This window comes from Pelodiscus sinensis, chromosome 5 (assembly GCF_052426305.1).
Source record: "Pelodiscus sinensis isolate ZL-2025 chromosome 5, ASM5242630v1, whole genome shotgun sequence".
NCBI lineage: Eukaryota > Metazoa > Chordata > Testudines > Trionychidae > Pelodiscus > Pelodiscus sinensis.
In genome coordinates, this window is record NC_143056.1 from 135,812,784 (window position 1) to 135,840,507 (window position 27,724).

Here is a 27,724-nt window from a genome sequence, read left to right on the forward strand (position 1 = left end):
ACGGCGGGGGAGGGGTGGAGCTGCCTGACCTTCGCACACCAGCCAGACGACGGGCGCGATGCTGCGGCACGGGGGGCGCTGGCTGCAGCGGGCGGCGGGGGCGCCCTCAGGCACCCCCCAGCGAGCCCCCCACGACGCCCGGCTCAGCTTCGACGGCGCCGTCTTCCGGCTCAAGAGCCGCTGGGAGCTGGCGCGGGCGCTGCTCGTGCTGAGACTCTGCGCCCTGCCAGGGCTGGTGCGCCGGGCCCCAGCGGTGAGAGCCTGGGCGGGGCCCCCTGCTCCGGGCCCCCAACCCGCCGGTGTAGGCTGGGAGCCTGCAGCAGGCCCCTGCCGCCCCAGGGCGCTGACTCCTCCTCTCTCCCCAGCTCCTCGTGGCTTCCCGGCGCCTGCTGGGCCGGCGGCTCTGGGGGTCCCTGCTGCGCGCCTCCTTCTATGGGCAGTTCGTGGGGGGGCAGACGCCCCCCGAGGTGGGGCTCACAGTGCAGCGGCTCCGCACCCTGGGCCTGCGCCCCCTCCTGGCCGTGCCCATCGAGGAAGATGGGCAGGAGAAGGATGGGTACGGTGGGGGCTCTGCCTTGGGGGGCCAAGCAGGCCTGGCCAGGCCCAGGGGAGGGGCAGCGTGGGGGGCAGTGGAGAGGGTCCTGGAGGGTGGGTGCCAACCTGAAAGGGCTGTGGGTCTCAGCTCCCCTCACTCCGGGCCCTGTGATGGGGGGAAGAGGCTGGCTCGACTGGGGGGAGGGTTACGGTTAAGCTCCCAGCACTCTCTGGGGGGGGCAGACGCCGGCTCGAGGGGGTCCGGCCCGGCTCCCAGCGCTCTCTGGGGGGGGGGGGCAGACGCCGGCTCGAGGGGGTCCGGCCTGGCTCCCAGCGCTCTCTGGGGGGGGCAGACGCCGGCTCGAGGGGTCCGGCCCGGCTCCCAGCGCTCTCTGGGGGGGGGGGGGGCAGACGCCGGCTCGAGGGGGTCCGGCCCGGCTCCCAGCGCTCTCTGGGGGGGCAGACGCCGGCTCGAGGGGTCCGGCCCGGCTCCCAGCGCTCTCTGGGGGGGGCAGACGCCGGCTCGAGGGGTCCGGCCCGGCTCCCAGCGCTCTCTGGGGGGGGGCAGACGCCGGCTCGAGGGGGTCCGGCCCGGCTCCCAGCGCTCTCTGGGGGGGGGCAGACGCCGGCTCGAGGGGGTCCGGCCCGGCTCCCAGCGCTCTCTGGGGGGGGCAGACGCCGGCTCGAGGGGGTCCGGCCTGGCTCCCAGCGCTCTCTGGGGGGGGCAGACGCCGGCTCGAGGGGGTCCGGCCTGGCTCCCAGCGCTCTCTGGGGGGGGCAGACGCCGGCTCGAGGGGGTCCGGCCCGGCTCCCAGCGCTCTCTGGGGGGGGCAGACGCCGGCTCGAGGGGGTCCGGCCTGGCTCCCAGCGCTCTCTGGGGGGGGCAGACGCCGGCTCGAGGGGGTCCGGCCTGGCTCCCAGCGCTCTCTGGGGGGGGCAGACGCCGGCTCGAGGGGGTCCGGCCTGGCTCCCAGCGCTCTCCAGCGCCGGCTCGGGGGGGGGGGGGGGGCAGACGCCGGCTCGAGGGGGTCCGGCCCGGCTCCCAGCGCTCTCTGGGGGGGGCAGACGCCGGCTCGAGGGGGTCCGGCCCGGCTCCCAGCGCTCTCTGGGGGGGGCAGACGCCGGCTCGAGGGGGTCCGGCCCGGCTCCCAGCGCTCTCTGGGGGGGGCAGACGCCGGCTCGAGGGGGTCCGGCCCGGCTCCCAGCGCTCTCTGGGGGGGGCAGACGCCGGCTCGAGGGGGTCCGGCCCGGCTCCCAGCGCTCTCTGGGGGGGACAGACGCCGGCTCGAGGGGGTCCGGCCCGGCTCCCAGCGCTCTCTGGGGGGGCAGACGCCGGCTCGAGGGGGTCCGGCCCGGCTCCCAGCGCTCTCTGGGGGGGGCAGACGCCGGCTCGAGGGGGTCCGGCCTGGCTCCCAGCGCTCTCTGGGGGGGCAGACGCCGGCTCGAGGGGGTCCGGCCTGGCTCCCAGCGCTCTCTGGGGGGGCAGACGCCGGCTCGAGGGGTCCGGCCCGGCTCCCAGCGCTCTCTGGGGGGGGCAGACGCCGGCTCGAGGGGGTCCGGCCTGGCTCCCAGCGCTCTCGGGGGGGGCAGACGCCGGCTCGAGGGGGTCCGGCCCGGCTCCCAGCGCTCTCTGGGGGGGACAGACGCCGGCTCGAGGGGGTCCGGCCTGGCTCCCAGCGCTCTCTGGGGGGGGCAGACGCCGGCTCGAGGGGGTCCGGCCTGGCTCCCAGCGCTCTCTGGGGGGGCAGACGCCGGCTCGAGGGGGTCCGGCCTGGCTCCCAGCGCTCTCTGGGGGGGCAGACGCCGGCTCGAGGGGGTCCGGCCTGGCTCCCAGCGCTCTCTCTGCAGGGAGGGCTGGTACGAGGGGAACCAGGAGGCCGTGCTGCGCTGCGTGGGGCTCTCGGCCCAGGGGGGACCCCAAGCCATGATGCAGCTGAAGGTGACAGCGCTGATGAGCGCCCAGCTGTGTGTGAGTACTTGGGGCTGCAGATGCCCCCTCTGTAGAGAACTTTGGGGGTGACTGACGCAGGCTGCCTTGGCCCTCGTGCAGGGAGCACCGGCCTATGGGGGGCAGTGGGGCCTGCACGCTGGGTCCCCTCATTTCTGCACATGCCTATCAACAGGGGAGAGCAGCTGAGACCTGTTCATGGGACCTGCTGAAAACGGGGAGGGGGAGGGGTGTGCAGGAGGCGGCGGCTGGACAGGAAATGAGGGTGGGGCTGACGGGGGTGGGGGTGCGGGGTTGGTGGGACAGGGTGGGGTGACGGGGTGGGGGTAAGGAGGCGGTGGCAGCAGTGGTGAGGGGGTGGGGCTGAGGAGGCGGTGGCAGGATGGGGTGAGGGCGAGGAGGTGGTGACTGGGCGGTGGGACGGGGTGGGGTGAAGAGGGGGGTGACAGCGGGATGGGGTGGGGGGGTTGGTGGGACAGGGTGGGGTGAAAAGGGGGGTGACGGCGGGACGGGGTGGGGGTGAGGAGGTGGTGATGAAGGGGTGGTGGGACAGGGTGGGGTGACGGGGTGGGGGTGAGGAGGCGGAGGCAGCAGTGGTGAGGGGGTGGGGCTGAGGAGGAGGCAGTGACTGGGCGGTGGGACGGGGTGGGGGCACGGGGTAGGAGGCAGTGGAGAGAGGGGTGGTGGGTGGTGTGGGGGTGAGGAGGCGGTGGTGAGGGGGGCGGCGGGGTGGGGGCGAGGGGTAGGAGGCAGCGGAGAGAGGGTCGGTGGGTGGTGGGGTGGGGGTGAGGAGGCAGAGGTGAGGGGGCGGCGGGGTGGGGGCGAGGGGTAGGAGGCAGCGGAGAGAGGGTCGGTGGGTGGTGGGGTGGGGGTGAGGAGGCAGCGGTGAGGGGGGCGGTGGGGTGGGGGCGAGGGGTAGGAGGCAGCAGAGAGAGGGTCGGTGGGTGGTGGGGTGGGGGTGAGGAGGCAGAGGTGAGGGGGGCGGCGGGGTGCGGGCGAGGGGTAGGAGGCAGCGGAGAGAGTGTCGGTGGGTGGTGGGGTGGGGGTGAGGAGGCAGAGGTGAGGGGGGCGGCGGGGTGGGGGCGAGGGGTAGGAGGCAGCGGAGAGAGGGTCGGTGGGTGGTGGGGTGGGGGTGAGGAGGCAGAGGTGAGGGGGGCGGCGGGGTGGGGGCGAGGGGTAGGAGGCAGCGGAGAGAGGGTCGGTGGGTGGTGGGGTGGGGGTGAGGAGGCAGAGGTGAGGGGGGCGGCGGGGTGGGGGCGAGGGGTAGGAGGCAGCGGAGAGAGGGTGGTGGGGTGGGGGTGAGGAGGCAGAGGTGAGGGGGCGGCGGGGTGGGGGCGAGGGGTAGGAGGCAGCGGAGAGAGGGTCGGTGGGTGGTGGGGTGGGGGTGAGGAGGCAGAGGTGAGGGGGGCGGTGGGGTGGGGGCGAGGGGTAGGAGGCAGCGGAGAGAGGGTCGGTGGGTGGTGGGGTGGGGGTGAGGAGGCAGAGGTGAGGGGGGCGGCGGGGTGGGGGCGAGGGGTAGGAGGCAGCGGAGAGAGGGTCGGTGGGTGGTGGGGTGGGGGTGAGGAGGCAGAGGTGAGGGGGCGGCGGGGTGGGGGCGAGGGGTAGGAGGCAGCGGAGAGAGGGTCGGTGGGTGGTGGGGTGGGGGTGAGGAGGCAGAGGTGAGGGGGGCGGCGGGGTGGGGGCGAGGGGTAGGAGGCAGCGGAGAGAGGGTCGGTGGGTGGTGGGGTGGGGGTGAGGAGGCAGAGGTGAGGGGGGCGGCGGGGTGGGGGCGAGGGGTAGGAGGCAGCGGAGAGAGGGTCGGTGGGTGGTGGGGTGGGGGTGAGGAGGCGGTGGTGAGGGGGCGGCAGGTGGGAGGCAGCAGAGAGAGGGTAGGCGGCTGGCGGTGAGGAGGGGCTGGCGGAGGTGGGGGGGTGCCCCACCTCACCCCCAGTGCTGTGTCTCTCCTAGAGGACTGTGTCCCTGCAACTGAGGGAGCCGGGGGGCGTGTCCGAGCTGAGTATGGAGAATGTCATGGCAGTGATGGGGGGAGAGGTCAGTCCTATCCCCCCACCTTCTCCATACAGGGGCCCTTGCCCCCCACATTTGCCCAGCACCACTCATAGGGTTGGCTCTCACCAGGCATTTAGCCAGGCCCCATGTGTGAGCCTAGGCCCCACCCAACACTCCATGCACGGCCCCGGCCCCGGCCCCGGCCCCTGTCCCCACCTCCTTTGGCCCTAGACCACGTCTCCCCTATGGCCAGCTCGGCTGGACAGCGTCTGCTGCTCCTGGGGGTGCATGGCCAGATGGCATGAGATCAGGCAGACACCTGTCCCCATCTACAGGCCCTGCCTCCACCCCCACACCTGGGCTCCCTGGCCTGCAGTGGGCGCAGATTTCATAGCAGGACCAAACCGACCCCACTTGTTGTGTCTCCACCCCAACGCTGTCCCCACATCTGTCCCCAGGAGGCGCGCTTCTCCTGCCTGCTCCCAGCCCAGAACCGGCACCTCCAGGCCTCGCTCCTGCGCCTCAATGCGGTCACTCAGGTCAGAGTGATGGGTGCCACACGCTGGCCTTTGGGGGCATGGATGGGGCAGACAATGGAGAGCTCCCAGAGTTGGGGTCTTATAGGAGTCTCCCCACAGCGAGCGGAGGGACAGGCAGGGAGCAGGCAGAGATCTGACGATGTCCCCGGGGCGGGCGGGGAGCAGGCAGAGGTCTGACGGGGCGGGCGGGCAGCAGGCAGAGGTCTGACGATGTGGCCGGGGCAGGCGGGGTCTCCCCGGGGCGGGCAGGCAGCAGGCAGAGGTCTGATGATGCGGCCGGGGCGGGCGGGGTCTCCCCGGGGCGGGCAGGCAGCAGGCAGAGGTCTGATGATGCGGCCGGGGCGGGCAGGGTCTCCCCGGGGCGGGCAGGCAGCAGGCAGAGGTCAGACGATGTGGCCGGGGCAGGCGGGGTCTCCCCGGGGTGGGCAGGCAGCAGGCAGAGGTCTGACGGGGCGGGCGGGGTCTCCCCGGGGCGGGCGGGCAGCAGGCAGAGGTCTGACGGGGCGGGCGGGGTCTCCCCGGGCGGGCGGGCAGCAGGCAGAGGTCTGACGGGGCGGGCGGGGTCTCCCCGGGGCGGGCGGGCAGCAGGCAGAGGTCTGACGGGGCGGGCGGGGTCTCCCCGGGGCGGGCGGGCAGCAGGCAGAGGTCTGACGGGGCGGGCGGGGTCTCCCCGGGGCGGGCGGGCAGCAGGCAGAGGTCTGACGGGGCGGGCGGGGTCTCCCCGAGGCGGGCGGGCAGCAGGCAGAGGTCTGACGGGGTGGGCGGGGCGGGCAGGGTCTCCCCGGGGCGGGCGGGCAGCAGGCAGAGGTCTGACGGGGTGGGCGGGGTCTCCCCGGGGCGGGCAGGCAGCAGGCAGAGGTCTGACGACGTGGCTGGGGCGGGCGGGGTCTCCCCGGGGCGGGCGGGCAGCAGGCAGAGGTCTGACGACGTGGCCGGGGCGGGCGGGGTCTCCCCGGGGCGGGCGGGCAGCAGGCAGAGGTCTGACGATGTGCCTGGGGCGGGCGGGGTCTCCCCGGGGCGGGCGGGCAGCAGGCAGAGGTCTGACGGGGCGGGCGGGGTCTCCCCGGGGCGGGCGGGCAGCAGGCAGAGGTCTGACGGGGTGGGCGGGGCGGGCGGGGTCTCCCCGGGGCGGGCGGGCAGCAGGCAGAGGTCTGACGGGGCGGGCGGGGTCTCCCCGGGGCGGGCGGGCAGCAGGCAGAGGTCTGACGGGGCGGGCAGGGTCTCCCCGGGGCGGGCGGGCAGCAGGCAGAGGTCTGACGGGGCGGGCAGGGTGTCCCCGGGGCGGGCGGGCAGCAGGCAGAGGTCTGACGGGGTGGGCGGGGCGGAGGGGGTCTCCCCGGGGCGGGCGTGCAGCAGGCAGAGGTCTGACGACGTGGCCGGGGCAGGGTCTTCCCGAGGCGGGCGGGCAGCAGGCAGAGGTCTGACGACGTGGCCGGGGCGGGGTCTCCCCGGGGCGGGCGGGCAGCAGGCAGAGGTCTGACGGGGTGGGCGGGGCGGAGGGGGTCTCCCCGGGGCGGGCGGGCAGCAGGCAGAGGTCTGACGACGTGGCCGGGGCGGGCGGGGTCTCCCCGGGCGGGCGGGCAGCAGGCAGAGGTCTGACGACGTGGGCGGGGCGGGCGGGGTCTCCCCGAGGCGGGCGGGCAGCAGGCAGAGGTCTGACGACGTGGGCGGGGCGGGCGGGGTCTCCCCGGGGCGGGCGGGCAGCAGGCAGAGGTCTGGCGGGGTGGGCGGGGCGGGCGGGGTCTCCCCGGGGCGGGCGGGCAGCAGGCAGAGGTCTGACGACGTGGCCGGCGCGGGCGGGGTCTCCCCGGGGCGGGCGGGCAGCAGGCAGAGGTCTGACGACGTGGCCGGGGCGGGCGGGGTCTCCCCGGGGCGGGCGGGCAGCAGGCAGAGGTCTGACGGGGCGGGCGGGGTCTCCCCGGGGCGGGCGGGCAGCAGGCAGAGGTCTGACGACGTGGGCGGGGCGGGCGGGGTCTCCCCGGGGCAGGCGGGCAGCAGGCAGAGGTCTGACGACGTGGGCGGGGTCTCCCCGGGGCGGGCGGGCAGCAGGCAGAGGTCTGACGACGTGGGCGGGGTCTCCCCGGGGCGGGCGGGCAGCAGGCAGAGGTCTGACGACGTGGGCGGGGCGGGCGGGGTCTCCCCGGGGCGGGCGGGCAGCAGGCAGAGGTCTGACGGGGCGGGCGGGGTCTCCCCGGGGCGGGCGGGCAGCAGGCAGAGGTCTGACGGGGCGGGCGGGGTCTCCCCGGGGCAGGCAGGCAGCAGGCAGAGGTCTGACGATGTGGCCGGGGCAGGCGGGGTCTCCCCGGGGCGGGCGGGCAGCAGGCAGAGGTCTGACGACGTGGGTGGGGCGGGCGGGGTCTCCCCGGGGCGGGCGGGCAGCAGGCAGAGGTCTGACGACGTGGGCGGGGCGGGCGGGGTCTCCCCGGGGCGGGTGGGCAGCAGGCAGAGGTCTGACGGGGCGGGCGGGGTCTCCCCGGGGCGGGCGGGCAGCAGGCAGAGGTCTGACGACGTGGCCGGGGCGGGCGGGGTCTCCCCGGGGCGGGCGGGCAGCAGGCAGAGGTCTGACGACGTGGCTGGGGGGGCGGGGTCTCCCCGGGGCGGGCGGGCAGCAGGCAGAGGTCTGACGGGGCGGGCGGGGTCTCCCCGGGGCGGGCGGGCAGCAGGCAGAGGTCTGACGACGTGGGCGGGGCGGGCGGGGTCTCCCCGGGGCGGGCGGGCAGCAGGCAGAGGTCTGACGACGTGGCCGGGGCGGGCGGGGTCTCCCCGGGGCGGGCGGGCAGCAGGCAGAGGTCTGACGGGGCGGGCGGGGTCTCCCCGGGGCGGGCGGGCAGCAGGCAGAGGTCTGGCGGGGCGGGCGGGGTCTCCCCGGGGCGGGCGGGCAGCAGGCAGAGGTCTGGCGGGGTGGGCGGGGTCTCCCCGGGGCGGGCGGGCAGCAGGCAGAGGTCTGACGACGTGGCCGGGGTGGGCGGGGTCTCCCCGGGGCGGGCGGGCAGCAGGCAGAGGTCTGACGGGGCGGGCGGGGTCTCCCCGGGGCGGGCGGGCAGCAGGCAGAGGTCTGACGACGTGGCCGGGGCGGGCGGGGTCTCCCCGGGGCGGGCGGGCAGCAGGCAGAGGTCTGACGACGTGGCCGGGGCGGGCGGGGTCTCCCCGGGGCGGGCGGGCAGCAGGCAGAGGTCTGACGGGGCGGGCGGGGTCTCCCCGGGGCGGGCGGGCAGCAGGCAGAGGTCTGACGGGGCGGGCGGGGTCTCCCCGGGGCGGGCGGGCAGCAGGCAGAGGTCTGACGGGGCGGGCGGGGTCTCCCCGGGGCGGGCGGGCAGCAGGCAGAGGTCTGACGACGTGGCCGGGGCGGGCGGGGTCTCCCCGGGGCGGGCGGGCAGCAGGCAGAGGTCTGACGACGTGGCCGGGGCGGGCGGGGTCTACCCGGGGCGGGCGGGCAGCAGGCAGAGGTCTGACGACGTGGCCGGGGCGGGCGGGGTCTCCCCGGGGCGGGCGGGCAGCAGGCAGAGGTCTGACGGGGCGGGCGGGGTCTCCCCGGGGCGGGCGGGCAGCAGGCAGAGGTCTGACGGGGCGGGCGGGGTCTCCCCGGGGCGGGCGGGCAGCAGGCAGAGGTCTGACGGGGCGGGCGGGGTCTCCCTGGGGCGGGCGGGCAGCAGGCAGAGGTCTGACGACGTGGCCGGGGGGGCGGGGTCTCCCCGGGGCGGGCGGGCAGCAGGCAGAGGTCTGACGGGGCGGGCGGGGTCTCCCCGGGGCGGGCGGGCAGCAGGCAGAGGTCTGACGGGGCGGGCGGGGTCTCCCCGGGGCGGGCGGGCAGCAGGCAGAGGTCTGACGACGTGGCCGGGGCGGGCGGGGTCTCCCCGGGGCGGGCGGGCAGCAGGCAGAGGTCTGACGACGTGGCCGGGGCGGGCGGGGTCTCCCCGGGGCGGGCGGGCAGCAGGCAGAGGTCTGACGACGTGGCCGGGGCGGGCGGGGTCTCCCCGGGGCGGGCGGGCAGCAGGCAGAGGTCTGACGGGGCGGGCGGGGTCTCCCCGGGGCGGGCGGGCAGCAGGCAGAGGTCTGACGACGTGGCCGGGGCGGGGTCTACCCGCAGCGGGCGGTGGAGGCGGGCGTGCGGGTGCTGGTGGACGCCGAGCACACTTTCGTGAACCCCGCGCTGACGCTCGTCACCCTGGCGCTGATGGGGCGCTGGAATCGTGGCCAGGCCTGGGTGTGGAACACCTACCAGTGCTACCTGCAGGTACCCGGCGCCCCGCCCCGTCCCCGGCTGCCCCCGTGGCCGGCCTGCCCTTGACCCCGCAATGCTCTCCAGGACTGCCTGGCGCAGCTGGGCACGGACGCAGCGCTGGCAGAGCGCCAGGGCTTCTGCTTTGGGGTGAAGCTGGTCCGTGGGGCCTACTTGGAGCAGGAGCGGCAGCTGGCACGAGAGGGGGGGTATCCTGATCCCCTGCACCCCACCTGGGAAGCCACCAACCGCAGGTGAGAGGGGGAGTGGCTGGACCACTGGGGCGCCCCCCCAGCCTCGGCAGCTTTGGCCCCCACAGGAAGTGGGGGCCTGGGTCCCGCAAACCCCCATGTTTGTCTGCGTGCTGGGGTGCAGAATGCCAGGGACCCATGCTGGAGTGGGGGGCAGTGACCCGGGGGAAGAGTGAGAGCGCCAGCTGCCCGGCACACAGGCCCCTGCTGGGTGAGGGGTGGGGAGGTGCTGGCTGCAAGAGGGACAGAGAGGGAGGAGGTGGGGGGGCCGGTTGTGCATCCTGGGGGACAGTGTGTGTGGGGGGGGCAGGAGGCCTGGGTCCCAGGTCCATTCTGGGGTTGGGTAAGAGGTGGCACGGGAGACCCCGGCCATGCCGGCACAGAGTGTGGAGAGGGCAGGAGGGGGGCGGGAGACACAGGCCTGCACCAGTGCCGAGGGAGTGGGAGGCGGGAGGCCCAGGCCTGCGCCGGCACCAGGAGGGGGGGCAGGAGGCCGGTACCGCGTGGGGAGAGGGAGACACAGGCCTGCGCTGGCACCAGGAGGGGGGCGGGAGACACAGGCCTGCGCTGGCGCCAGGAGGGGGGCAGGAGAAACAGGCCTGCGCCGGCACCAGGAGGGGGGCGGGAGGCCGGCACTGCATGGGGAGAGGGAGACACAGGCCTGCGCTGGCACCAGGAGGGGGGCGGGAGGCCGGTACCACGTGGGGAGAGGGAGACACAGGCCCGCGCTGGCGCCAGGAGGGGGGCGGAGGCACAGGCCCGCGCTGGCGCCAGGAGGGGGGCGGGAGGCACAGGCCCGCGCTGGCGCCAGGAGGGGGGCGGGAGGCACAGGCCCGCGCTGGCGCCAGGAGGGGGGCGGGAGGCACAGGCCCGCGCTGGCGCCAGGAGGGGGGCGGGAGGCACAGGCCCGCGCTGGCGCCAGGAGGGGGGCGGGAGGCACAGGCCCGCGCTGGCGCCAGGAGGGGGGCGGGAGGCACAGGCCCGCGCTGGCGCCAGGAGGGGGGCGGGAGGCACAGGCCCGCGCTGGCGCCAGGAGGGGGGCGGGAGGCACAGGCCCGCGCTGGCGCCAGGAGGGGGGCGGGAGGCACAGGCCCGCGCTGGCGCCAGGAGGGGGGCGGGAGGCACAGGCCCGCGCCGGCGCCAGGAGGGGGGCGGGAGGCACAGGCCCGCGCCGGCGCCAGGAGGGGGGCGGGAGGCACAGGCCCGCGCCGGCGCCAGGAGGGGGGCGGGAGGCACAGGCCCGCGCCGGCGCCAGGAGGGGGGCGGGAGGCACAGGCCCGCGCCGGCGCCAGGAGGGGGGCGGGAGGCACAGGCCCGCGCCGGCGCCAGGAGGGGGGCGGGAGGCACAGGCCCGCGCCGGCGCCAGGAGGGGGGCGGGAGGCACAGGCCCGCGCCGGCGCCAGGAGGGGGGCGGGAGACACAGGCCCGCGCCGGCGCCAGGAGGGGGGCGGGAGGCACAGGCCCGCGCCGGCGCCAGGAGGGGGGCGGGAGGCACAGGCCCGCGCCGGCGCCAGGAGGGGGGCGGGAGGCACAGGCCCGCGCCGGCGCCAGGAGGGGGGCGGGAGGCACAGGCCCGCGCCGGCGCCAGGAGGGGGGCGGGAGGCACAGGCCCGCGCTGGCGCCAGGAGGGGGGCGGGAGGCACAGGCCCGCGCTGGCGCCAGGAGGGGGGCGGGAGGCACAGGCCCGCGCTGGCGCCAGGAGGGGGGCGGGAGACACAGGCCCGCGCTGGCGCCAGGAGGGGGGCGGGAGGCACAGGCCCGCGCTGGCGCCAGGAGGGGGGCGGGAGGCACAGGCCCGCGCTGGCGCCAGGAGGGGGGCGGGAGGCACAGGCCCGCGCTGGCGCCAGGAGGGGGGCGGGAGGCACAGGCCCGCGCTGGCGCCAGGAGGGGGGCGGGAGACACAGGCCCGCGCTGGCGCCAGGAGGGGGGCGGGAGACACAGGCCCGTGCTGGCGCCAGGAGGGGGGCGGGAGGCACAGGCCCGTGCTGGCGCCAGGAGGGGGGCGGGAGGCACAGGCCCGTGCTGGCGCCAGGAGGGGGGCGGGAGGCACAGGCCTGCGCTGGTGCCAGGAGGGGGGCGGGAGGCACAGGCCCGCGCTGGCGCCAGGAGGGGGGCGGGAGGCACAGGCCCCAGGCCCACGCTGTGCTCTGTCTTGCAGCTACCAGCGCTGCCTGGATCTGCTGCTGGAGCTGGCGGCCCGAGGCGGGCAGCGGTGCCAGCTGATTGTGGCCAGCCACAATGAGGCCTCTGTGAGCCACGCCGTGGGCAGGTCAGTGACACGCCCAGCAGGCGCCGCTGCCCTGGGCGAATCCGGACGGGGGGGGAGCAGAGGGGCCGGCAGAGCCCCCAGCCCTGTTTGCTGCCCCCCGGGTGCCTGACCTACCTCCCCTTGCAGGATGGAGGAGCTGGGCATCGCCAAGGACGCAGGGGCTGTCTGCTTTGGGCAGCTCCTGGGCATGTGTGACCATGTCTCCCTAGCCTTGGGTACGTGGCCAGAACCCGTCGCTGCCCCCCCTTGCCACGGGCGGCTCCCCCCGGTCGCTGCCCCGCCCTGTGGCTGCCCCCCCCCCGGTCGCCGCCCCGCCCTCCCCGGTCGCCGCCCCGCCCTGTGGCCGCCCTCCCGGTCCCTGCCTCCCCGGTCGCTGCCCCGCCCTGTGGCTGCCCCGCCCTCCCGGTCGCCGCCCCGCCCTGTGGCTGCCCTCCCCGGTCGCCGCCCCGCCCTCCTCGGTCGCCGCCCCGCCCTCCCCGGTCGCCGCCCCGCCCTGTGGCTGCCCTCCCCGGTCGCCGCCCCCCCCTGTGGCTGCCCTCCCCGGTCGCCGCCCCGCCCTGTGGCTGCCCTCCCCGGTCGCTGTCCCGCCCTCCCCGGTCGCTGTCCCGCCCCGGTCGCTGCCCCGCCCTGTGGCCGCCCTCCCCGGTCGCCGCCCTCCCCTGTCGCTGCCCCGCCCTGTGGCCGCCCTCCCCTGTCGCTGCCCCGCCCTGTGGCTGCCCTTCCGGTCACTGCCCCGCTCTGTGGCCAGCCCCCCCCCCGCTGTGGCCACCCTCCCCTGTCGCTGCCTCCCCGGTCGCTGCCCCCCTTTCTGGCTGCTGGCCCCCCTCCTGGTTGCCCCCCTTTGTGGCTACCCCCCCCCGTCGCTGCCCCCCTCTGCTGCCGGCATCCCCCGGTCCCTGCCCCCTTCTATCATTGTCTCCCTCGTGGCCAGACGTGGCTGCCCGCCCTGCTGACGTCTCTGCCCGCAGGCCAGGCCGGCTATGCCGTCTACAAGTCCATCCCGTACGGGGCGCTGGAGGAGGTGCTGCCCTACCTGGTGCGCCGGGCCCAGGAGAACCAGAGCGTCCTGCAGGGCATCCGCACGGAGCGCCGCCTGCTCCGCCAGGAGCTCTGGAGACGCCTGCTCGGCCGCCCCTGAGCCACCGGCCCCCGGGTCTCTGCCAGCCTGTCCTCTCCCGCCCCCCTGGTCTCTGCCACCCTGTCCTCTCCCACCCCCCCCGGTCTCTGCCAGCCTGTCCTCTCCCACCGCCCCCCGGTCTCTGCCAGCCTGTCCTCTCCCACCCCCCCCCGGTCTCTGCCAGCCTGTCCTCTCCAGCTCCCCCCCGGGTCTCTGCCACCCTGTCCTCTCCCGCCCCCCCCAGTCTCTGCCAGCCTGTCCTCTCCAGCTCCCCCCGGGTCTCTGCCAGCCTGTCCTCTCCTGGCCCCCCGGGTTCGGTGAGGGGGGGTCTCTGCCACCCTGTCCTGTCCCGCCCCCCCCGGGATTCTGGGGTTTTTTGTGTCTGCCACCCTGTCCTCTTCCGCCCCCACGGGTTCTGTGAGGAGGGGGTCTTTGCCAGCCGGGCCTCTCCTGCCCCTCCCGCCCTGGGATTCTGGGGGGGGGCGTGTCTGCATGCCTTAGTCTCTCCTCTCCTGCCTACTTCTGGGATTCTGGGTGTGGGGACGGGCTCTCCTGCTCATAGCCCTCCCCCCTGCTCCCAGCCCCCGTCTCTCCCCCTGCATGCCCAATAAAACTAGCTGCATCTCACTAGGTCTCCCCCCAGGGCTATTTATTGACGGGCTGGGGCCGGTGGGGGGTGCTGAGCCAAGCTGCAGGCCGTTGCTGCACCCGGAGGCAAACCCCGGCCCCCGGCTCCCTGCCCAAGAGGAAGGACTCAGCGCCCTGCGGGAGGGGTGGTTGCTGGTGGTCACGGAGGGGAGTCCTTCACAGAGCTGGTGCCTGGGCTGGATCTGCCTCCCGCGGTGGGTGGGGCCCTTCGTGTCTCTGCCCCTGTGGGAGCAAGAGAGGGTCACAGCCCTGCCCTCCCCCCCCAAGAGGGGCAGCTGGGCTGTTCCCCAGGCCCTGCGCAGGGGGCTCGGGCGGGGGCAGGACAGGGACCGTTCCCCCCTCACCCCCAGAAAGCGCCAGCTCCCGCCCGGCCCTGGGGTACCCCGGGGCCGGGGGCGGAAGGGGACAAGGGTCGGTCTCAATACCCTCCCTCTGCCCAGTAGCTCACCTGCGTCCTCCTGTGCCTGGCCTGTGGGAGGGAAAGATGGAGCCTGGTGAGTGGCCAGGGCGGCCACCGGTCTGATCCGAGCGCCCCCGACTCCCCTGTCCCTTTGGGCGCTACCCCAGCTCTCACTGGCACGGCCGGGCTGGGCTCTATGCCGGCGGGGTGGGGGCGGGGCTGGGCTCCATGCCAGCGGGGCGGGGCTCTGGCGGGGGCGGGGCTCTACCTGGGCGGCCCAGGTGGTGGCGTGGTGGGGGCGGGGCTGAGCTCTATGCCGGCGGGGCGGGGGCGGGGCTCTACCTGGGCGGCCCAGGTGGTGGCGTGGTGGGGGCGGGGCTGAGCTCTATGCCGGCGGGGCGGGGGCGGGGCTCTACCTGGGCGGCCCAGGTGGGGGCGTGGTGGGGGCGGGCTGGGCTGGGCTCTGCCTGAGCAGGGCGAGGGCGGGGGCAGGGCTGGGTTGGGTGGTGCAGCAGGCCTGAGCAGGCTCCCGGCCTGTCCTGGTCGTGCGCCCCTCCTGGAAGTGGCAGCCCATCCCTGCAGCCCGAGGGGGAGTCCAGGTGGCTCAGAGCAGGGCCCCTCCCCGCAGGCACCGCTGGCTGCGGTGTGGAGCCTGGAGCCAGTGGCTGCTGGACGGCAGTGATTTAAAATCTCCCGGCTTGGCTGCAGCTGCCCCCTGGAGCTAGTGGCACAAGCGGGGGGGCTGGCAGTTCTGCAGGGGAGGCCGGAGTGGGGCCAGTGCTTACCCAGAGCGCACCGCTCAGCAGCAGTGCCAGTGCCATCGCCACGGCCACGCCCACGGCCACGCCGGGCCGGCTCTGCTGTGGCGGTTGTGGCTGCAGGGAGTGCTCTGTGGGGACAAACCCACGCCCCCGTGAGTGGCCGAGTCCAGCCAAGCAGAGGCTTCCTCGCCGGCTCCGGCCTCCCGCCGGCACAGGGCCCTCACCTTCCATGAGAAGCGTCCAGGTGCGGTTCTGCTGGTGGAGGGCGGTGTTGAGGGTGCAGGCGAAGCTGGTGGCCAGCGAGCAGGGCACCTCAGCCCTGAGGGAGGTGTTATACAGCCCCTGGCTGTCCGTGCCCACCAGCAGCTTGGCCCCGTAGTCCCTGCCAGAGCTGTCCCGAATGGTGATGGTGGCGAGGGGGTAGCCGCCCTCCGCCAGGCACGTCAGCGTCACGGTCCGCAGGGCAGAGGAGCAAGGATGCGGCTGGAGCCAGGATAGCCGATAGCGACCTATGGGCAAAGTCCACACAGCGCACAGGGCCCCACTCGGGGTCATTGGGGGCAGGTGGCTGCAAACAGCTGCTCCATGGCTCGTGGCAGCCAGCACCGTGAGCCGAGGGGCTGGGAACCACGAGGAAGGGATCGCCTACTGCCTACTGCCCAAAGGCACTCCCTCCCCTCCTGCGTGGGTGGGGTCGCCCTGCTCCCCCCCTCCTGCTGGGCCCAGGCAAGGTGCAGCAAAGGGCGGCATGGGGGTGCTGCAGGAGAGGCCTGGGCCGGTGCAGCCTGGTGCCGAGGGGAGGGTTACACGAGCACGGCTGGGGGGCAGGAAGCGTTACGTCCCGTAACACGACAAGCAGGGGTCCCCCACTGGCAGCAGCTTTGAATGGGCACCAGGGAGCCTTTCTGCACGTAGCACATGGGCAGCCTGTACAACGTCCCCGTCCTCCCTGCCCACACCAGCCGCCAGGCCAGGGCCCTCCTGCTGAGCCAGGCCAGGCAGCTCTGCGTGTGCCAGCCTCTGACTGCCCGAAGCTGGCACCCCAGGGCGTGCGTGAGAATCGCCTCTTCTCTTCGTGTCGCTGAAGCACCTGGGATGTGGCACTGGCCACTCGGAGGCGGGCCAAGGGCGTGGCCTGCACGCTGCACTGAAGCCACGTGGTGCCCAGCTCCTGGCCTGGCTGGGAGGAAAGGGCCCGGATGCGAGCCAGAGGGGAGCCGTGTCCCTAGACAGGGCCTGCATCCCACTCACTGATGAGCCGCAGTTCCGTCTCAGCAACGCCCATGCCGTGCTCGCTCTTCACCCGGCAGCGGTACCTGCCCTCGTCAGACAGCGTCACGTTGTGCAGCTGCAGGGCTCCATCCCCGTGCCTGGGCTGCCCAGCTGGGACCGTGGCCCGGCCCTGATAGGCCGGGTCAGCATGTCGGGGCAGGTCTTCCCCTCTGTAGTAGGTGTAGACAGGCCTCTCGCTGCCCGGCTCCAGGCGGGTCCAGTACAGGATCAGGTCCGCCACGGGCGGGTAGGTGCAGTTCAGCAGCGCGGTGCCCCCCAGCACAGCCTCCGAGGTGGCGGGCAGCTTGACGGGCAGCTGGTCTGCAAGGAGAGGGGGTGAGTGGCGGGTGCACGGGGGGGTCCATGGCCGGGGGAGCTGTACGTACCTGCCCCCAGCTGGGTGCTGAGCTGGGTGAGGAGCAGTGCAGCCACGGTGAGGCCTGTGGAGGGAGAGAAGGGTGAGTGTAACCCAGTGCCAGCCCCCTTCCCACCCTGTCCTCGCCCCTGCACTGTGGCCGGATGCCAGCTGGCCTACCCTAGTGAGGAAAGGCCCATGCCCACCCCCACTCACTCATGGGGTATCTGGGGTGCTCATCAGCGCAGGGGCTGGGTCCCTGTGGCTGCACCGTGCCCCTCTCCACTGCTGTGCTGCTCCTGTTCCCTGCTGGGACCAGGGGAAGGGAAAGCGAAAGCCGCCTGCAAGCCCAGTCCCCCCCGTCTTGGGCCCCGTGCCGTGCCGTGGGGCACGGCAGCCACTTTCAGTTTTCCCAGCCAGCTGCTGCTGCACTCCGGTGTTGGCTCTGCCCTGCTGCCCCATCCTGGACCTGCCCAGCTGCCGGCGACCCGAGTGGAAGTGAGGGAGAGCGGCGCAGGAGGTTCTGGGAGCTGGGGCGGTGGCTTGAGCTGTCTCGCTAAGAGCAGGCATTGGCTGCAGGGCTGGGCCTGGTGCCAAGTGCTTTTTGCTCTCGAGTGCTTGGCAGCAGCATGTCGGCTAAGCCCTCGCCCAGCCGGGGCTCTGGGATTTAAAACACCATCCGTGGACGCCCCCTGCTCGCTGGCACCGTAGCGCCTGCCTATGCCAATGCCTCCACGTCTGGCCAGCATCCGGCTCTCCCCCGGGCCTCGTTTCCTGGGAAGAAAGCCCCTCGGCTCCGACAGCTGTGACATGAGCCGCTCCAGGAGCAAACCCAATGCCAAGTGCCAGGAATCGGGGGGCTGAGGCACACTGGCTGTCCCCCCTCCTGCTCCTCCAGGGCTTGTGACTCCTCCTCGCGGAGCGAGGGCGGCTGGCCCACCTGTCTGTCCCCCAGTGCTGTCCCTCCCTGAATCCCGGGCCGGGGAGTGTCTGTCTGCATCGCACAGCCCTGGCTAGAGCTGCCGGGGGTCCGGCTTGGACTGGGCAGTCCAGTATCGGAGCTTCCTGTTCGGGAACAAACGGAGGAAATTAAACCGCCGGGGGCTTTCTAAATCACATTGGCCGGGCCGTGGCCCTGCGCGTGAGGGTTGGCATGAGGGGCCCGGTGCATGCTGGGATGAACGCCCGTGGCCGGGCCGTGGCCCTGCACGTGAGGGTTGGCATGAGGGGCCCAGTGCATGCTGGGATGAACGCCCGTGGCCGGGCCGTGGCCCTGCGCGTGAGGGTTGGCATGAGGGGCCCAGTGCATGCTGGGATGAACGCCCGTGGCCGGGCCGTGGCCCTGCACGTGAGGCTTGGCATGAGGGGCCCGGTGCATGCTGGGATGAACGCCCGTGGCCCTGCGGGGGAGGGGTGGCCCGAGGGCCCCGGTGCATGCTGGGATGAACGCCCGTGGCCCTGCGGGGGAGGGGTGGCGCGAGGGCCCCGGTGCATGCTGGGATGAACGCCCGTGGCCCTGCGGGGAGGGGTGGCGCGAGGGCCCCGGTGCATGCTGGGATGAACGCCCGTGGCACTGCGGGGAGGGGTGGCGCGAGGGCCCCGGTGCATGCTGGGATGAACGCCCGTGGCCCTGCGGGGGAGGGGTGGCGCGAGGGCCCCGGTGCATGCTGGGATGAACGCCCGTGGCCCTGCGGGGGAGGGGTGGCGCGAGGGCCCCGGTGCATGCTGGGATGAACGCCCGTGGCCCTGCGGGGAGGGGTGGCGCGAGGGCCCCGGTGCATGCTGGGATGAACGCCCGTGGCCCTGCGGGGGAGGGGTGGCGCGAGGGCCCCGGTGCATGCTGGGATGAACGCCCGTGGCCCTGCGGGGGAGGGGTGGCGCGAGGGCCCCGGTGCATGCTGGGATGAACGCCCGTGGCCCTGCGGGGGAGGGGTGGCGCGAGGGCCCCGGTGCATGCTGGGATGAACGCCCGTGGCCCTGCGGGGGAGGGGTGGCGCGAGGGCCCCGGTGCATGCTGGGATGAACGCCCGTGGCCCTGCGGGGGAGGGGTGGCGCGAGGGCCCCGGTGCATGCTGGGATGAACGCCCGTGGCCCTGCGGGGAGGGGTGGCGCGAGGGCCCCGGTGCATGCTGGGATGAACGCCCGTGGCCCTGCGGGGGAGGGGTGGCGCGAGGGCCCCGGTGCATGCTGGGATGAACGCCCGTGGCCCTGCGGGGGAGGGGTGGCGCGAGGGCCCCGGTGCATGCTGGGATGAACGCCCGTGGCCCTGCGGGGGAGGGGTGGCGCGAGGGCCCCGGTGCATGCTGGGATGAACGCCCGTGGCCCTGCGGGGGAGGGGTGGCGCGAGGGCCCCGGTGCATGCTGGGATGAACGCCCGTGGCCCTGCGGGGAGGGCTGGCGCGAGGGCCCCGGTGCATGCTGGGATGAACGCCCGTGGCCCTGCGGGGGAGGGGTGGCGCGAGGGCCCCGGTGCATGCTGGGATGAACGCCCGTGGCCCTGCGGGGGAGGGGTGGCGCGAGGGCCCCGGTGCATGCTGGGATGAACGCCCGTGGCTGGGTGTATGACCCTTAGGCGCCAACGGCACCGACCCGCGCGAGACACCGCCCGCGTCTTCGCGCCTTTTTTAAAATGCCGCGTGCCAGGCCGGCCGTTGGGCTCCAGACTCCGCCCCACCCACCGTGGCTCTCTCAGCCAATCACAGCGCAAGGACCGGCGGCCGCCCCGCCAATAGGAGCAGCGCTCCCCCCCCCCCGCGCGTGCGCAGCGAGAGAGCCCGGCTCGCCTTGTGCCTGCTGCCGTTTGCGTGCCCCGCAGGTGCTGGCTGGGCCCCCCCGGGGGGATTAACGGGCTGAGCGTGACCCCCCCGGGGGGATTAACGGGCTGAGCGTGACCCCCCCGGGGGGGCTAGGGGCTGAGCGTGACCCCCCCCGGGGGGATTAACGGGCTGAGCGTGACCCCCCCGGGGGGGCTAGGGGCTGAGCGTGACCCCCCCGGGGGGATTAACGGGCTGAGCGTGACCCCCCCGGGGGGGCTAGGGGCTGAGCGTGACCCCCCCGGGGGGATTAACGGGCTGAGCGTGACCCCCCCGGGGGGGCTAGGGGCTGAGCGTGACCCCCCCGGGGGGGCTAGGGGCTGAGCGTGACCCCCCCGGGGGGGCTAGGGGCTGAGCGTGACCCCCCCCGGGGGGATTAACGGGCTGAGCGTGACCCCCCGGGGGGGCTAGGGGCTGAGCGTGACCCCCCTGGGGGGATTAACGGGCTGAGCGTGACCCCCCCCGGGGGGATTAACGGGCTGAGCGTGACCCCCCCGGGGGGGCTAGGGGCTGAGCGTGACCCCCCCCGGGGGGATTAACGGGCTGAGCGTGACCCCCCCGGGGGGGCTAGGGGCTGAGCGTGACCCCCCCCGGGGGGATTAACGGGCTGAGCGTGACCCCCCCCGGGGGGATTAACGGGCTGAGCGTGACCCCTTCCCGGGGGGGATTAACGGGGTGAGAGTGTCCCCCCCGGGGGGGCTAGGGGCTGAGCGTGACCCCCCGGGGGGGCTAGGGGCTGAGCGTGACCCCTTCCCGGGGGGATTAACGGGGTGAGAGTGACCCCCCCGGGGGGATTAACGGGCTGAGCGTGACCCCCCCCGGGGGGGCTAGGGGCTGAGCGTGACCCCCCCCAGGTGGGGATTAACGGGGTGAGAGTGACCCCCCCGGGGGGATTAACGGGCTGAGCGTGACCCCCCCGGGGGGGCTAGGGGCTGAGCGTGACCCCCCCCAGGTGGGGATTAACGGGGTGAGAGTGACCCCCCCGGGGGGATTAACGGGCTGAGCGTGACCCCCCCGGGGGGGCTAGGGGCTGAGCGTGACCCCTTCCCGGGGGGATTAACGGGGTGAGAGTGACCCCCCCGGGGGGATTAACGGGCTGAGCGTGACCCCCCCCGGGGGGGCTAGGGGCTGAGCGTGACCCCCCCCAGGTGGGGATTAACGGGGTGAGCGTGACCCCCCCCAGGTGGGGATTAACGGGGTGAGAGTGACCCCCCCGGGGGGATTAACGGGCTGAGCGTGACCCCCCGGGGGGGCTAGGGGCTGAGCATGACCCCCCCGGGGGGGTTTAACGGGGTGAGCGTGACCCCCCCCAGGTGGGGATTAACGGGGTGAGAGTGACCTCCCCCCTCCCCGGGCAGGGATTAACGGGGTGAGAGTGACCCCCTCCGGGCTGGGATTATGGGCTGATGGGTGGGGTGGCGCGAGGGCCCCGGTGCATGCTGGGATGAACTCCCGTGGCCCTGCGGGGGAGGGGTGGAGCGAGGGCCCCGGTGCATGCTGGGATGAATGCCCGTGGCTGGGGGGGATTATGGGCTGAGAATGACCCCCCGGGCAGGGATGAATGGGGTGAGCCTGACCCCTCCTGGGCAGGGATTAACGGGGTGAGCGTGACCTCCCCGGGTAGGGATTATGGGCTGAGGGTGACCCTCCAGGCAGGGATGAATGGGGTGAGCCTGACCCCTCCTGGGCAGGGATTAACGGGGTGAGCGTGACCCCCCCCGGGCGGGGATTAACGGGGTGAGCGTGACCTCCCCGGGTAGGGATTATGGGCTGAGGGTGACCCCCTCTGGGCAGGGATTATGGTCTGAGAGTGACCCCCTCTGGGCAGGGATTATGGTCTGAGAGTGACCCCCCCGGGAAGGGATTATGGGCTGAGAGTGACCCCCCCGGGGGCAGGGATTAACAGGTCTGAGAGTGACCTCCCCGGGAAGGGATTATGGGCTGAGAGTGACCCCCCCCGGGGGCAGGGATTAACAGGTCTGAGAGTGACCCCCCCGGGAAGGGATTATGGGCTGAGAGTGACCCCCCCCGGGGACAGGGATTAATAGGTCTGAGAGTGACCCCCCCGGGAAGGGATTATGGGCTGAGAGTGACCCCCCCCAGGGGCAGGGATTAATGGGGTCAGAAGCCCCTCCTTGGGGGCAGGGACTAATGGGGTCAGAGTGACCCCCCCCCGGGCAGGTATTTTAACGGGGTGAGAATGACCCCCCTGGGGGCAGGGATTAACAGGGTGAGAGTGACCCCCCGGGCAGGGATTAACGGGGCGAGAGTTCTGGGACTTGGCCTGGGGTGGGGAGACCATGGTGTGTGTGGGCGTGTCACGCTAAGGGGGGTGAAAGGTTAGTTCAGATGTGGCTGATCACTGAAATGGGGAACAGAAGAGCCCTGGCAGGAAGCCGTCAGTTGAGTCCAGGATACTGCAAGGGTACAGTGGGGTGACCCTCCCACTCCTCAGTAGAAGCAGGTCTGGTGTCTGTCCAGCAGGTAGCCTCCCTTCTGCCTCCCCCCGCTTTCCTGAGCAATGCCGAAGCCCCCAGTGGTCCCACCATGCTGCCCCGCCAGCCTGGGCTATGTTGCCAAGCCAGGCTCCCTTGTAGAGCAGTTACACCAGCATGCAACGAAGGGCAGGCTGAGGAAGGCCAAGAAGCTGCTGAAGAGAGGTAAACCCCTCTGGGAATCCACCCTGGCCCAACGAGAGACCATGGCTCCAGTGAGCAGTGCTCTGCTGTGAGCTGAGTGGCCAAGCCAAGATGGGAGCATTGCATGCTGGGAGCTGGGATCTCCCTGGACTGCCCTCCTGGCAGCTCAGCTGAAGATGGGAGCATAGCATGCTAGGATCTGAGGTCTTGGAGCCTTTGAGTGCTCCAAGGGGCACTGGATGATGGGCCTTATTCCTGGTCAGTTGTGGATAATCTTTATGCCTTCTCCGTAGGGGTATACGTGGACAGCCAGAACACAGCTGGACAGACAGGCCTCTTCATCGCTGCCCTTCTGGGGCACACTGCAGTCGCCCGGCTCTTCCTCCGGTTCAGAGCAAAGCCCAACCAGTGAGTGACCCTTGTGGTGGAACTAGTGACTGCTATATCCCATTCCCATCCCCCTGAGCCAATCTTGCCTGGGGGCCATATTGGAGCAGGTGCCCTGGAGGGCAGTCTCTGGATCCCATTCCTCCAAGCCTGACTTGGAAGCAGTGCATTGTGGGAAAATTCTCCCTTGTTGCCCTGGCATCTCAGAAGTGCCTCCCATTCTCATTGTAATACCTGTCCTGTGCACTTCCGTCCCCAGTCGCTGTTATGATGGCAGCACCCCTGTTCATGCCGCAGCCTTCTCCTGCCAACAGCCCCTCCTTGCCCAAATCCTGGAAGCAGGGGGTGACCTGAGACTCCATGATCAGCAAGGCAGGACCCCTCAGGACTGGGCTGAACAAGCTGGGAATTATCAGAATGCGGAGGTACCTACGCGAGTGAGGTGGGGATGAAGTGGAGCTTCCAGCGTTTACTTTGTAAGCGTAGAGATACCTGGGCTCAAGCAAACCATCCCTAGAGGTTTTTAAATCCCGGCTTGACAAAGCCCTGGCTGAGATGATTGTGTTGGGATTGGTCCTGCTTTGCGCAGGGGGCTGGGCTCAGTGCCTCCTGAGGGCTCTGCCAGCCCTGGAATTCCATGAATCTATGACAAGCCCTGGCACTGATTAAGCACTGGGGGCCTCTGTATAGGACAGGGGTGGGGAACCTGAGGCCCGTGGGCCGGATGCAGCCCCCAAGACTCAGGGCCCCCCTCTCAGCATAGGGGAGCAGCCCCTCTCCCGTCACCCCGTGGAGTTGGAGCACCCAAATTCTACTAGCCTGGCCTCTCCTAGGCTCTGACGTGCAAGGGGAACGTGAGGAGCATCTTTCTCCTTCTCAGTTGGGGGCCACATCAGGGAGGGTTTTTTTTCTTCTCACGTGTGCAGCCCCCGACTGATTTTTCTGAGGGTCAAAAAAAGTTTCTGCAGCCCTGGTATAGGATAAAGAACGTAGCCTGAATCTTCTCCCGTTTGTCCCAACTCTCAGGTGCTGGCATTCATTCATCAGTGCTGTGTCCAGATGGTGAGGCTGACTCAGCATGGGGAGCAGGGAGCCATGCAGGTGCTTTTCAGCCGAGTGGGGGGCTCGCCATGCAGCCTGCGCTTCTCCTTCTCCTCCCTGCTCTCTGCCTCCTTCTGGTAAGACCCCTCCCCATTAGGGATGTTAAATTGCCTTTCATCAGCTAATTGAAGAGGCGATGGAATTTCCATTGACTACTTGATTAGTCCGAAAGGGGGAAAGTGTTGAGCTGCAGCAGGGTTAGCTCCCAGCCCCACAGGTAACCCAGTGTGGCTCTGCCTTTTACATGCATTAAGAGTTGCTAGGTAGAGGTGCTGTGTGAGGATCGATTGTGAGCTGGGAGCCCCATCTCCCCCCGCTGTGCCTCTGCCTCCCCTGCTCCCCCACAGAGACGGTGCTGGGGAGAAGCGGCTCTTGCTCCCCGCACTTGCAGTCTCTCTCTGATAGAGGCAGTGGGGTGTGTGTGTATGGCGTATGCTTATCGGTAGTCAACTAGTCGCTTACATCCCTGCTCCCCGTGAAGCTGGGGTTCCTGCAGTGCAGCTGCTCCCAGCATACAGTGCTCAATCTTGATTCCAGCAGCCATCTTGAGTGGACGGAGGTAACACATGAGGTTACATCCCCAGTATGCACAGTTCCATTTTGAGAAGTGGGAAAAAGGAGGGCCGATGAGACTGTATCCTAGTATATAATGCTCTATTGTGTCACGACTGGGCGGGGCCTGCTTGGCTAAAGATGGCATATTGCATGCTAGGAGCTATAGTGTAGAGCCACGCTCCAGCCACTCCTGATGGGAACTAGAGAGCCATGGCCTGTCTGCACTCCAGGCAAGATGGAGCATTGTCTGATGGGACTTGCAGTCTGACAGGCCATACTCCTGTCTGATCATGTCAAGGTGACACATTGCATTCTGGGGAAGAGGGAAACCCATTTTTATTTAGTGGCATGAAACAGCCTCAAGAGGGCAGCATAGCGATGGGGCTCAGTTATCACAGGTAGAGCCCACCTGTGAGACCCCTGTGTGACTGCAGTCCCTGCTATTTAAAAACATGCTCCCCTCCTCTCTCTCCCATAGAGAAGTGCCAGCGTGGCATGGGGTGGGCAAGGCGGGGGGGATAAAAGTTTAATTTTTAGCAGCTTACCTAACAGGTCTCTGGACGGCTCCAGGATGGATTGGAGTAGCAGGGGGCCTGTGGTGGGGTTTGGCCAGGTAAACAGGGGTGTGGTTTCAGGTAAACAGGGGTCTCTGTTTGGACTGGAGGAGGGGGCATTCCCAGGTAAGCATTGGTCCCTGAAGGGTGTGTGTGTGTGGGGGGGAGTGTTCTTAGGGGGAGCAGAGGTCCCTGAAGGAACCAGAAGAGGGGGCATTCCCAGTTAAGTGGGGGATCCCTGAAGGGATTGAGGGAGGTGGCATTCCCAGATAAGTGAGGTCCCTGAATAGCTATGGGCCATGTTTCTAGGGGATCCATGAAGAACTCAGAGGAGGGGGCATTCACAAGTGAGCAGGGGTCCCTGAATGGCTGTGGGGGAGTTTTCCAAATACGTGGGAGTCCATGAGAGTACCTGGAAGTTGTTCCCGGGTAAAGAAGGTCACTGAGGAGACCAGGGAGGAGTAACCAGGAAAGCAGGGGTCCATGTTAGGCTGGTGTGGAGGGCTATGTGAAGATCACAGGCTTAGGGTGTGGTTGATATAACCAGGTGGAGGGTAATTTGATCTCCACTGGGGACAGTCTCATCTGATCATTCTTGTGTAACCCCACTTAGCTGTGCCCCAGTGGCTCCCTGCACCCCAGTTTCGCTGCCATCACCCCCATTGTGGAACCAGATGAATTGCTGCAGACCCAGGGCGAGCTGGACCGCACCTATGAGAATGGGCCCTACACACTCATGAGCAAGTATGAATGGGAGAACGGGGTGTGGGTGTGACATTAGTGGATTTTAATAAGAAAATGCAGATCTTGGTTGCACCCGCTGTAGTGTGTTTGCCCCAATTCTGTGCCAAGTGGGCTATGTGAGTGAGGTGTCTAATGAAAGCTTGTGCTTTGCTGAGTCTGTGCTGCTCATGCCTGTAAGACTTGTTTGTGTGACATTATGGACATGGGCTCTGGGCTTGTATGTAAATGTTTTCTGTCTGGCAGACAGCAGAAGGCATCCCCCCTGCTTACTGTGCAGAGAGGTTATTCAGTGACTAGCGATGCTGCATGGGCGATGGCTCTTAAGTGTTGCCAATAAACACCCGAGGGATTCTGCTGGGAACCTGCAGATTAGCAGGTACCCCATGGCTGTTTGCCTAAAAAGAACATGGGCAAGTTACTTAATCATGTGATCAGCTCCATTTTGGGAGGCACCAGTGCACAGGAAGACAATGGATTTTGCTCCTCATGGGCAAGGGGATAAAAGGATCCTGAGGGTGCCTCCGTGTATGTCTGCACTCCTGCCCATACCTTCCTTAGCAAAGGTGCTTCTGACAGAGAGCTGGGAAGGATCTCTTGACCCTTAGTGGCATAGGATGTGTCAAGGCTTTTTCCCCACTCTGGCATGATAAATGCAGAAGTGGGAGTCTGCAAAAGTACCCCAAACCTTTTCTTTCCAGGCTTTGATATAAAATTTTCCCCAAAAATCTTAAAAACCTAGATTTTTGGGGATAAAAATACACTGCCAGCACCCTAGTAATGATAAGAAAACCAGGGAGAGACCACTTGGAAAATCTCAGCCCCTAAAGTAAAACCAGGACACACAAATTAACCAATACCAGGTTAATAAAAAGAAAAGAGAAAGAACTTTTATTATCTAAGCCTAATGACTAGATGGAAAAGTCACCAATTAATATACTCATGGGGGGACCCCCATGAGCCAAGAGCTTAGTTACAAAGGAGAGGAAAACCCATTTTTAAATGCACAGACATCAGATTCCCAAACCAGAAAACAATAAAACCTAACGGATTTATCTTAACTTCACCCTACTTACAGATAGTGAAGAGTCTTTTCTTGGAGCGAGACATATTCTCTGTCCCCCTCAGTAGATGGAGAGAACTGCCTAGAGACAAAGGAGGGAAAACCCCCAAATTCCTTTGTCCCAGTTTGAAATTCCTACCTACTTTTCTGTTGGCTGCCAGCTACCTGGTTAGGTAAGGGACATAGTTAATCCCTAAGTCCTCAGGCTGCTGGCTAACCCTCATGGGCATGACAGGACTTACTCCGAGTCAAGAGACTTGTAAGCTGGCAGTATGTCACATCTCTAAGAGCCTGCAGCAAGAACTTGGTGATTGGTGTATGTGATGTGCTTTCAGTATCAATCTTACTCTCACACTTTCCTTTCTTTTTATCAATAAACCTTTCCATGTTAGATTCTAAAGGACGGGCCAAGCGAGCTCTTTTGGGTAAGAACAGAGGTGTAAATTGCCCTAGGACTGTGGCTGGTCCTTTGGGACTGGGAGAACCTGTTTGGGATTGGCAAGATTGGTTTTCATAACCTCTCACCTGTGTAAGGTGGGTTCTGGTTGGGGCACAGGGTGTCTGTGGGGAGATGGGTTATAATCTCTCCCCTGTGTAAGGTGGGGCTGGGTGGGGTACAGGGAATGCTGAGGTGTCTGAGGGAAGGTGGGGGATGTGTTATAACCTCTCAGCTGTGTAGGGTGGGGTTGGGTGGGGCACAGGGAGCGCTGGGGTTTGTGAGGGGAGGTGGGGGATGGGTTATAATCTCTCCCCTGTGTAAGGTGGGGCTGGGTGGGGTACAGGGAATGCTGAGGTGTCTGAGGGAAGGTGGGGAGATGGGTTATAACCTCTCCCCTGTGTAAGGTGGGGTTGGGAGGGGCACAGAGAGCTCTGGGGTGTCTGAGGCTTGTGAGGCTTCTTGCTGGCCAAGGAGGCAGCTGACATGCTCTGTGTTTGGTGCCTTTATAGAGGAGTACCCCCAGGCTTGGGCTGCAAGTAGTCCTGGTTCTAAGCAGTTCGCTGTAATATAACAGGAGGTCTGGGGGCACTGCTGAGAGGGTGAAATAAGGGCAAATTGCTTAGAACCAGGGGTACTCACAGCCCAAGCCTGGGGCTCTCCTGTACAAGGCACCAAAGCAGTCACACAGAGCACTCCAGCTGCCACTCTGGCCCGGCAAGAAGCCTCACAAGCAGTCCCCTCAGGTACCCCAGTGCTCACTGTTCCACAACCAGACCCCACATCTTTTTCTACAGGGAGTGTCCGTGTGGATGTTCTACCTTAGGTCTTGAGGCGCTGCTGTGCCACCAGTTGGAGATTTACAGTAGAATGCGCTGCAACCGTCCCTTCAGTTCCTTCTTTACCACTGTCGTTATCAGTTGGAACCGCAGTTGCTCTCACTCGTTGAGTAGTTGGACTTCTTCCCCTGTTAATGGTCAAAATGCAGGACAATGTAGCACTTTAAAGACTAACAAGATGGTTTATTAGATGATGAGCTTTCGTGGGCCAGACCCACTTCCTCAGATCAAAATTTTGATCTGAGGAAGTGGGTCTGGCCCACGAAAGCTCATCATCTAATAAACCATCTTGTT

At 69.6% G+C, this 27,724-nt stretch overlaps 3 protein-coding genes across 5 annotated transcripts in view; 2 read left to right on the forward strand and 1 right to left on the reverse strand.

Moving 5' to 3' along the window:
* The first annotated feature begins 20 nt into the window (after positions 1–20).
* Positions 21–13,493, forward strand: PRODH2 (proline dehydrogenase 2). Its single transcript, XM_075917949.2, has 10 exons — positions 21–253; positions 366–556; positions 2,383–2,503; positions 4,430–4,513; positions 4,930–5,010; positions 9,098–9,244; positions 9,317–9,483; positions 11,639–11,749; positions 11,876–11,964; positions 12,718–13,493. Exons 1-10 carry the CDS (start codon positions 59–61, stop codon positions 12,885–12,887), a joined length of 1,356 nt encoding a protein of 451 aa, XP_075774064.2. The 5' UTR covers positions 21–58; the 3' UTR covers positions 12,888–13,493.
* On the reverse strand, positions 13,494–17,066 carry LOC142825852 (butyrophilin-like protein 8). Of its 3 annotated transcripts, none has more exons than XM_089778782.1 (7): positions 16,772–17,066; positions 16,334–16,387; positions 15,927–16,268; positions 14,900–15,184; positions 14,700–14,803; positions 13,963–13,983; positions 13,494–13,736 (listed from the first exon to the last, which is right to left on the reverse strand). In XM_089778782.1, the coding sequence occupies exons 1-7, from the start codon at positions 17,049–17,051 to the stop codon at positions 13,671–13,673; spliced, it is 1,152 nt and encodes a 383-aa protein (XP_089634908.1). In that variant the 5' UTR covers positions 17,052–17,066; the 3' UTR covers positions 13,494–13,670. The 3 variants fall into 3 exon arrangements, with proteins under 3 accessions (XP_089634908.1, XP_089634910.1, XP_089634909.1); XM_089778784.1 differs by having other exon boundaries at positions 16,519–16,811; XM_089778783.1 differs by lacking the exon at positions 13,963–13,983.
* A 3,862-nt stretch (positions 17,067–20,928) lies between these two features.
* The window catches only part of LOC102458573 (inactive serine/threonine-protein kinase TEX14-like), a 42,078-nt gene continuing 35,282 nt past the window's right edge, over positions 20,929–27,724 (forward strand). Inside the window, exons 1-6 of the mRNA XM_075917946.2 lie at positions 20,929–21,775; positions 22,048–22,162; positions 22,401–22,566; positions 23,168–23,319; positions 24,338–24,410; positions 24,965–25,095. Of these exons, the coding sequence (XP_075774061.2) occupies positions 21,637–21,775; positions 22,048–22,162; positions 22,401–22,566; positions 23,168–23,319; positions 24,338–24,410; positions 24,965–25,095 (776 nt within the window). The 5' untranslated portion in view covers positions 20,929–21,636. The remainder of the gene's footprint in view (positions 21,776–22,047; positions 22,163–22,400; positions 22,567–23,167; positions 23,320–24,337; positions 24,411–24,964; positions 25,096–27,724) is intronic.

What these genes read in the sequence shown, in the direction of transcription:
- LOC142825852 (XM_089778782.1), bottom strand. Translation starts at nt 17,051, where the DNA reads ATGCTGGCCAGACGTGGAGGCATTGGCATAGGCAGGCGCTACGGTGCC. An exon ending in CAGCACCCAGCTGGGGGCAG is followed by an intron (nt 16,269 to 16,333) that starts GTACGTACAGCT and finishes CTCTCCTTGCAG; the next exon opens with ACCAGCTGCCCGTCAAGCTG. An exon ending in CCAGGCACAGGAGGACGCAG is followed by an intron (nt 13,737 to 13,962) that starts GTGAGCTACTGG and finishes TTGCTCCCACAG; the next exon opens with GGGCAGAGACACGAAGGGCC.
- PRODH2 (XM_075917949.2), top strand. Translation starts at nt 59, where the DNA reads ATGCTGCGGCACGGGGGGCGCTGGCTGCAGCGGGCGGCGGGGGCGCCC. An exon ending in TGGTGCGCCGGGCCCCAGCG is followed by an intron (nt 254 to 365) that starts GTGAGAGCCTGG and finishes CTCTCTCCCCAG; the next exon opens with CTCCTCGTGGCTTCCCGGCG. An exon ending in TGGCAGTGATGGGGGGAGAG is followed by an intron (nt 4,514 to 4,929) that starts GTCAGTCCTATC and finishes ATCTGTCCCCAG; the next exon opens with GAGGCGCGCTTCTCCTGCCT.